The sequence below is a fragment of the Triticum aestivum genome, chromosome 5B (genome assembly GCF_018294505.1).
Source record: "Triticum aestivum cultivar Chinese Spring chromosome 5B, IWGSC CS RefSeq v2.1, whole genome shotgun sequence".
Lineage (NCBI taxonomy): Eukaryota > Viridiplantae > Streptophyta > Magnoliopsida > Poales > Poaceae > Triticum > Triticum aestivum.
Window position 1 is genome coordinate 690,479,100 of NC_057807.1, and position 8,099 is coordinate 690,487,198.

The following is an 8,099-nucleotide window of genomic DNA, read 5'->3' on the forward strand; positions in this document are numbered from 1 at the left end:
CCCAAAAGAAATTACTTGCATACCTTGTTGAGATGATCTTTTTAAATTTTTTGCGTTTATCTTTGGTATCTTTAGTATCTTCAGCCACAATACGACCTGCAGGAAGACCACAGGTGGAGTGTGCTTGGACGGCTGCTTGGCCGCCAGCTGCATGCCCTTCTAGGCGGCCAGGCAGAGATTCTTCGCCTCGGCAACCGCCTTGGCCTAGAGCCATTCCAGGTCGTCGTCGCCGAGGATGGACGCCAGCAACGACATCGATCTCTATGATACCGACGAAGTTGGTTGTGGGGCGGGACCATGGCGGGGTGGCGTGAGGCCATGGTGGGGAGAGGACATGGGCACGAGGCTGTGGAGGCTGACGGGAGAGGAAGTCGACAGAGCAACGCCGTGGTGGGGACAAGCGGCTTGTGTGATCGGCTCCTGTGTAGTGAGGGGGATACCTGTACGGTGAGAAGCGGTACGGTGAGGTACCTGTACATATAGGAGTGGCTACCTGTACGTTGAGAGCAGTCCTAAATACGCCTAACAAGTGATCTAGACGTACCACATGGCACATGTGGCCAACTATCCATGGCACATGTGACCAACTATCCAAGTTAAGTTGATGATGAGTATTTGATGAAAGTGATCTAGACATGAGCCCGTGTACATAAGATCTAGATATATGGAAATCTCACAAATTCGGAGAGACCATCTAGCGTACTTCTCAATTTTGGTATTGGTGGTGCCATTGTTATTCGAGATTATTTTGATGTTAATTTTTTGTCTTTTGAATTTAAAATACTTGAATCATGATCTGGGTGCTTCTTCTTGATCTGGTCGGTGAGTGAGGATGTAAGAAACAGGGACATAGATGCACATTGGGGTTAGAATTTAGGGAGATAGAAACCATCTAAAGTCTCTCTGCCCTAAAATAAATCTGAACCCTTATAATGAAACTTGATGCCCGTGCAGATGAATCAGAATATTTAATTATCTTATAACTATGCATATGGTGATGGAGCAGCTATTTGGGCTAATCTCCTGCTGTTCTAGCAAAGTTTGGTTTAGTATTTTGTTTTTCTCTATGAAAGATCAAGTAATCTGATATCGAGCTCCTTCTTTTACAGTAATCGAATTTTGAGTTTGCAATGATTGTTCATGCCTAATTGGCAATATATATTCACAACAAATTATTTTTGTTGTCAGACGAAGGGCATGACGGATGGCATCAGCGGAAAGGTGAGCGCCGGTGGAGATAAGCGAGAAAAGGAGTAGCGCGAGGCGGTAGGCAGCCTTGAAGAGGATGAGTGGGCCCGCTGCTGGGGGATGGTCCTAGGGATTTTTGAATCAACGAGAGCAGTGTCGGCCCAGGTATCTTCTTCCATCTCTGGATCCTAAACTATATATCTCTCTAATCTGCATTGACACGCAGTAGTGCCGGGTACAAGTGTGTGGCTGCTCCAGTGCGATGAACAGTGCGATGAAGTTAGCAGCTCTTTATCCTTTTTCCTCTTATTCATTGTGTATTTCCCCATTTTATACATGTAACAATGATGAATGATGATGAACTTAGACTTGGTGTAAGGAGAGTCATTCTGTTTCCTTGAACAAAACAGCCTTCTATCCTTATATTTATCCTAAAAGCTTTCAGACGATACTCACACCATATGATTCGTTGAAGCATAGAAGTATTTTTTTCACATCTATTACAATCCAATATTTGTTAGTTAATCATATTCTTTATATTCGCAAGTAGTATAAAGTTGCCCCAAAATTGGTAATATGATTTTGGATTATACATTATATGCCGACAAGGAGATTAATGCTGCCCAATAAACTAGCAGTATGAAATAACCCTGCATATATTTGTTGATTTTTAATTTGAGCCTTTCAATCCAACTACAAAAATTATTTGTACAATATTTACTGACTTTTACCTCTTATTTTGCAGGCTATCTAGAATGATTGCATGTATTAATGAAGTAGTCCACGTTAGGTGGATTGGCTCAAAATGGAGAAGCATGATTGTATTAAGCATTTAAGCTCTAAGCAATTTAGAATGTCAATGTCTTGGGGCTCCCTTGCAATATTTCAGAGAACTATATTTTTCCAGACATTTTATATTGCCTCACGATGTTTGGGGGATCTGATTAGGTATTGTTTCTCTATATATCTATCCATCTCTCTATTTTAGTTGCTAATAGAATAATGAACAATTGATAGGACTAATCTTATAGACTTGTTTTCTCCTCAATCCGACTGTGTATTTTCCAAGTTTTGTGCTAAAACGGGAAAAAAACATATGTTTTAAACTTGCGACAACATATTCTCTGTGCAAATTTTAGCCTTGTTGTTCACAATTGATGCTTCCTGTGATTCACACTTATATTTGAGCTTAAAGTCTGAGTGTATACTGAATTAGGCTTTCCCTTCGGTCGGTTTATGTCAGAGTTCACACTACAACACACATTTCCTTTTGAGTCTTATGTGAGTTACTTTTGAACCGATACACCAAATCAGGCGTACACCGCTCAAACAAACTAGAAGAAAATCATCAATGGATTTATCACAATATTATAAAAATACAAATAAATGTATACACAATTTTTTAACAATAAATGTTATCAAAGATTGATATATTTACCTCTCCCAAGATAGTAACATGTTCTAGAAGATGTGTTTTGTTGCAGTAGTACCTAAATGGTGAATTGCATGTTCTAGAATATAGGCTTTTGCATATTGCAATCAAGTTCTTTTTTTAGGGAATTGAGTTTCTGGTTGTAACTTGTTCGAACATTTGTTTAAAGGGAACAAAATACTCCATGTGTTTGTCTTCAATTAATGGATAATAACAATACACTTGCTTTTGTGAGATGATATCTTAAGCATAAATAATAAAGGCATTCAAGTGTTATTATCATTTGTGATGCAGAGCACAATAAAGAGTTCAATGTTTTGTAGCCCCTTCTTTATTTTGTGAATCAGATATGATAAGTCTTTCTATTATATGGTCGATTTTTTATCGAAATACATTGCAAGTGAAGAGGATTTTAAATCATTTTTTTGTGTTATTGGCTATCTTTTCTGTCCATATTAAATTCGATATGCAACCAGTACAAATTTTACAAAGCCCGTGGCAACGCACGGGCTGTTTACTAGTTTTTTTAGTTTTCCTATTACTACTATTCTCATTTCTCTTTTACATTCTGAGGCGCATCAGATTGATGCATGCAAGGATAAAAGAAATATCAGCCAATGCATATAACCATCTGTGCTCGACTAGTGGTCATGCTACGTAGATTAAAGCTTAAGTAATTATATAAAGTACGAGATACATCTCTCTACTAATCATCTACTCTTGATGATGAGATTCCAGATCCAAGCCGTTTAAACCAAACAATTCTTGAAGAGTCAAAATTTCTTCAACAACAAAAAAAGTAAAAATAAAAATGTGGTCGGCAGGATTCGAACCTGCGCGGGCAAAGCCCACATGATTTCTAGTCATGCCCGATAACCACTCCGGCACGACCACTTTGATGTTTTAATAAGCAACGCCATGGTATAGTTAATTGTGGCCACACTCTCATCTAGACACACATGACAACATAAACCTGCAGTGCAATCTACTCTTTTTTTTTTTGAGAACCAGTCCAATCTACTTACATTACACTACACATGCCCACATAGTGATTAGCTCTAAACCAAACATTGCCACGGCCTTTCCCCCTAATGAACCGGAAGAAAATTGTATGGGACGGGGCCTCATAGTCCCCCGCCTGAGGCCCCTCTCCAGATTTTGACACGTCATCCTTTGCACACATCTCAAAGCTGTTTAAAATTCCCTAATCAGCTGATACGTATTTAAGTCTATGGGCAGCAGTATGGATACAATACATTACCAATCAATCGGATCAATACTTTCCATCTAACAAACCAGAGATAGCGATCATCGCGCCCAATCTCCGCCGCTCCAGACGTTGAGGCGCAGTCATCGCAACCTTGTATGGATACAATACATTGTACGGGGAGATGTTTGGCTCTCGGTCGGGGCCAGCGTTGATGTTGGGTTGGACGGCAAACGCTTCTTGCTCTCCGTCGGACCGGCGTTCTTGGGTGGCGAGCGTGGTAGTGGGGAAACCGTCGCAGTTCGCATCGCCGCCGCTTCCACGAGCAGGTCGTCATCACCGGCGATCCTGCAGGGAGTGGTCGTAGCAGCGGGGAGATAATCGGTAGCTTCCTTTCGGAAGGATTGCTGGGATCGATACGTATTGTATCCTTTTTTTTATGCATATTGCTATACCTTTTCCCAGACACGTATCTTGCGATTAGGGAATTTTAAGTAGCTTTGAGATGTGTGCAAAGGGTGACATGTCAAAATCTGGAGAGGGGCCTGACGCGGGAGACTATGAGGCCCTGTCCCATACAATTTTCTTCCGAATGAACCTGCATGATAATTGACATGTACCAACAGCCTCTTTACCGTCTGGTGCAGCGACACAAATTCGTTTGGCAAATCCGCGTAAAGCAAAATCGTTTTGGGAAAATCAGGCACTTTCAGTCTAGGCATGCATAAGGAGTTCTTCTTCTTACATGGAGCATTTATTTGTTGAACCACCATCAGAATCAGTTCACAGATAGGAGTAGAGAGCACAGACAGCTTAAGCAAATGGCCCTCGTTGCCACGTACGCCGACGGCCGGCGCCGTGGTCTCATCTCACTCTAGCTTGTGCAGCTGCGCCGCCGCGGGCCTCCGACCAGCCGCCGCGGCCGGGTACTCGATCAGCGGGCGGACGGGCGGGGCCGGCAGCGCGGCGGCCGGCGCGCCCACAGGGGCAACGACGAGCGCACGGCGCCCGCTGCCGGCCACCGTCGGCGGAGCGGGCGCGGTCGACAGCAGCAGGCGGAAGGTCCAGCCGAGCACGTCGGGCGCGAAGGCGCGGAAGACGTGGAACACGTCGTACCAGCCCGGCCGCCGCACCCGCGCGTCCCCGCGGCACGCGCCGTCCGCCACCGCCCGCGCGTACGCCTCCACCGCCTGCCCTCCCGGCGCCGGCAGCGGCGGCGCCGTGTCCGCCTTGGTCCACTGCTGCGCCTGCGCCTGCGTCTGCGTCTGGTCCGCCACCCCCGCGCCTTCCTCGAGCGCGAACCTGCTGGTGCCGATGCCGGTGCCGGCGCCGGGCTCGCCGCCGACCCAGCCGTGCGTGGCGACCGTGATCCCCACCTCGTCCTTCACCTCGTACCGCAGCGTCTCGTAGAAGTCGATCACCGCCGCCTTCGCCGCCTGCAAGGACAGCCGGCAGAGCGCACAACGATTGATTTATCTGAGAGATCACTGGTGGTACAATTTTTGCGTCGGGAAAGGGGCGGGCTTACGGAGTAGAGGCTCATCCGGGGCATGGGCAGCCAGGTGTCGACGGAGGCGTTGACGACGACGCGGCCGTGGCTCTGGCGCAGGTACGGCAGCGCGGCGTGCGTCGGGTACACGTTCCCCCAGAAGTTGATGTCCATGAGGTGAGGGAACGCCGCCGTGTCGCCGGCCTCCTCGAAGAGGAAGTCGTGGCCCAGGCTCACCGTGTTCACCAGATGATCCACTGCAGACAGTCAGATACTCAGATTTACCACTTTGAGGCAGAGCATGGAAGAGATTGATTGTATGCACTCACGCTGGCCGAAGTAGCCGATGGTGTCGGCGACGAGGCGGCCGCAGTCGTCCTCGCGGACGACGTCGGCGGCGACGACGAGCACGTGGCCGGCGCCCAGGGCGCGCGCGTTCTCGCGGACCGCGAACAGCCGGTGCTCCCTCCGCGCCACCAGCACCAGGTTCGCGCCCCGCCGCGCGTACTCGTATGCCACTTGCTGCGCCGCACACGCCATAAGCAATCCTCGTCAATCGTTCGCCGGAGCTAGCTAGGCAGCGTGACCATGCAGTGCACGTACCTCGCCGATGGCGGAGGAGGCGCCGGTGACGAGGACGACCTTGCCGCGCATGTCCTCCTTCGTGAGCGCCTTCATGGCCCACTCGAGGGCGCGCAGGAAGGAGAGCGTGGGCCAGGCGAAGGCCAGCATCACCATGCTCGCCGGCGGCACCACCAGGTCCATCAGCGCGGTCAGCACCCGCTCCATCGTTTCCGATCCCTCCCCGCTCCGCCGGCTGGTGTCTGCCCTCTCCTCGGGCGGCAAGGTTAAGCAGGGCAGAGCGGCAAGGAGAAGAATCGAGGAAGGCAAGTGAGAGAGTGTCGAGTGGTTTCTACTAGTTCGGTGGGAGGATAAGGACAACGGAGCGTGGGTGGGTGGCAGCGGCGAGGACGCCTGCCGCCATGCACAGGACACGATCGAGCTCGGCGCCAGTTGCCCAGCCACGAGGGTACGCACATACTAGGAGGCAAGGTTTGGCAGCTTCCTCCTTTCCCCAGGCCGCAGGGCTCAAGACATCTGGGGTAGAAGATGTAGATAAAAAATAACCCATTTTTACATATCTCCGAGCCAAAAAAACACATGTCTAACACATAATATAGATATAAAAAAAATACATCACGTGCTCTGTCTAACACATAATGTAGATATGAAAACATTACATCACATGCTTCAAGTGATGTAAAATACAACGCTAATTTGCATCTCCATCTTCTAGTGTTGTAAAACGGTAGACGAGCGCCAACCGACCACAACTTTCCCTCCCCTTCTCCTACCACGCAACCACCTCCACGCCATGCCGCCCGCCCGCCGCCGCGCCGCCCGCCCGTCGGACCACGCTGCACCCCGCCGTCACCAGATCCAGCCTCTCCACTCCCCTCGCTGCCGGTTCCAGCGCCCCGCCTTCACCCTCCCCCTGAAAATCGGCCGCTATTTTGCCGCCCCGCCGCCGCAAGACGCCGCCCGACTGGAGCTCCCCGCCCGGCCCACCGCCGCCCGGTTTCCCTCGCACACCCGCTGCTACGCCACCCCGCTTTTCCATCGCTCGATTTGAGGTTCTCACACCGCTCCGCCACCGCCAATCCATTGCCCGATTCGAGCTCCTACCGCCACATTTGAAGCTAGACGCTCAGGCGTCGCGCCGCTCCTCGTTGCTCAGCCGCCGACGTTCTTCTCGAAGCCCGGTTGCCGCTGTAGCTCGATCCTCAGCAGATTCTTCGGGGTACGAAAGAAGACGAATGCGACCGCTGCTGCTTCAGTCGATTCGACGCCGCTGGTGGTTGCGGCAACTGCCGCCAGACATGGGCTTCCTCCTCCACCACCGCAAGCCCCACCGCCAGCCATGGAGAAAGGCGCGACCACGCCCGCAGCCACCGCCTCCAACGTGTTTGGAAAAATGTCGCAAAGGCCATCTGCCATGTTACATCTTTAAATATGCATCATCTATTGAAGCACTTGTTTACATCACCAAATATACATCATCTATTGAAGTTGAGACTTTTTTGGAAATGTAAGAAGCATACTTTTATGATGTAAATTATATAACACCTACTTTTACATCTTCAAATATACATCTTCTATTAAAGATGCTCTTAGGTAGGTATCGTAATGGTGATGACAAATAAGCTAGGCTTGGTTATTACATCAACAAGTAAACCAGACTTTTTTTAGAATAAACCAGACCTTTTCTAATAAAGATATACAATGGGCATATTAGATCTGATAAATACAAAATGTTTGATAATGGGACTTAGGGCATCTCCTAGGCGGACCTGCAAACTGTCTACATCCGTCCGGACAATCCTCACCAGCCACCAACGGCTACAGTTGCGCCGACGACCGGAAGGGGAAGGGGCCCGCCCGGAAGTGGTGAAGATCCGCTTTTATTCACTTTAATTTCAAGTTTTAGATGTAGTTTCAAGTTGTCCGTCGTTCATGTGAATTTTGGTGGTCGTTTGTACATCCAATCTTTTGGTATTCTAGCCTATGTCTATTTGCTGATCTACGTATCCACGTTGTAAGGTTTAGTATGGATATAGGGATCATATATGAGATACACAGATGTGAACGCCATTATTTGAGGGTGCCGGGTCAGTGTGTTGGAGAACGTAGTAATTTCAAAAAAATTCCTACGCCCACGCAAGATCATGGTGATGCATAGCAACGAGACGGGAGAGTGTTGTCCACGTACCCTCGTAGACCGA

General features: G+C 48.7%; 1 protein-coding gene, 1 long non-coding RNA gene and 1 other non-coding gene across 3 annotated transcripts; 1 reads left to right on the plus strand and 2 right to left on the minus strand.

Annotated features, from left to right (window-relative positions):
- Positions 1 to 1,183: 1,183 nt before the first annotated feature.
- Positions 1,184 to 2,233, plus strand: LOC123117707 (uncharacterized). Its single transcript, XR_006457485.1, has 2 exons — positions 1,184 to 1,353; positions 1,934 to 2,233. It is a non-coding gene; the product is annotated as an uncharacterized lncRNA (long non-coding RNA).
- A 1,199-nt stretch (positions 2,234 to 3,432) lies between these two features.
- TRNAS-AGA (transfer RNA serine (anticodon AGA)) lies at positions 3,433 to 3,514 on the minus strand. The gene has a single exon. It is a non-coding gene; the product is annotated as a tRNA-Ser (tRNA).
- A 1,001-nt stretch (positions 3,515 to 4,515) lies between these two features.
- On the minus strand, positions 4,516 to 6,217 carry LOC123117708 (11-beta-hydroxysteroid dehydrogenase B). Its single transcript, XM_044538403.1, has 4 exons — positions 5,920 to 6,217; positions 5,646 to 5,838; positions 5,356 to 5,573; positions 4,516 to 5,263 (listed from the first exon to the last, which is right to left on the minus strand). Exons 1-4 carry the CDS (start codon positions 6,103 to 6,105, stop codon positions 4,697 to 4,699), a joined length of 1,164 nt encoding a protein of 387 aa, XP_044394338.1. The 5' UTR covers positions 6,106 to 6,217; the 3' UTR covers positions 4,516 to 4,696.
- Positions 6,218 to 8,099: the final 1,882 nt, after the last annotated feature.

Excerpts from the sequence above, each read along its gene's own strand:
- LOC123117708 (XM_044538403.1), bottom strand. The coding sequence starts at position 6,105 with ATGGAGCGGGTGCTGACCGCGCTGATGGACCTGGTGGTGCCGCCGGCG. Across the intron at positions 5,574-5,645 it reads CATCGGCTACTTCGGCCAGC|TGGATCATCTGGTGAACACG; the intron begins GTGAGTGCATAC and ends GACTGTCTGCAG. Across the intron at positions 5,264-5,355 it reads CCCGGATGAGCCTCTACTCC|GCGGCGAAGGCGGCGGTGAT; the intron begins GTAAGCCCGCCC and ends CTGTCCTTGCAG.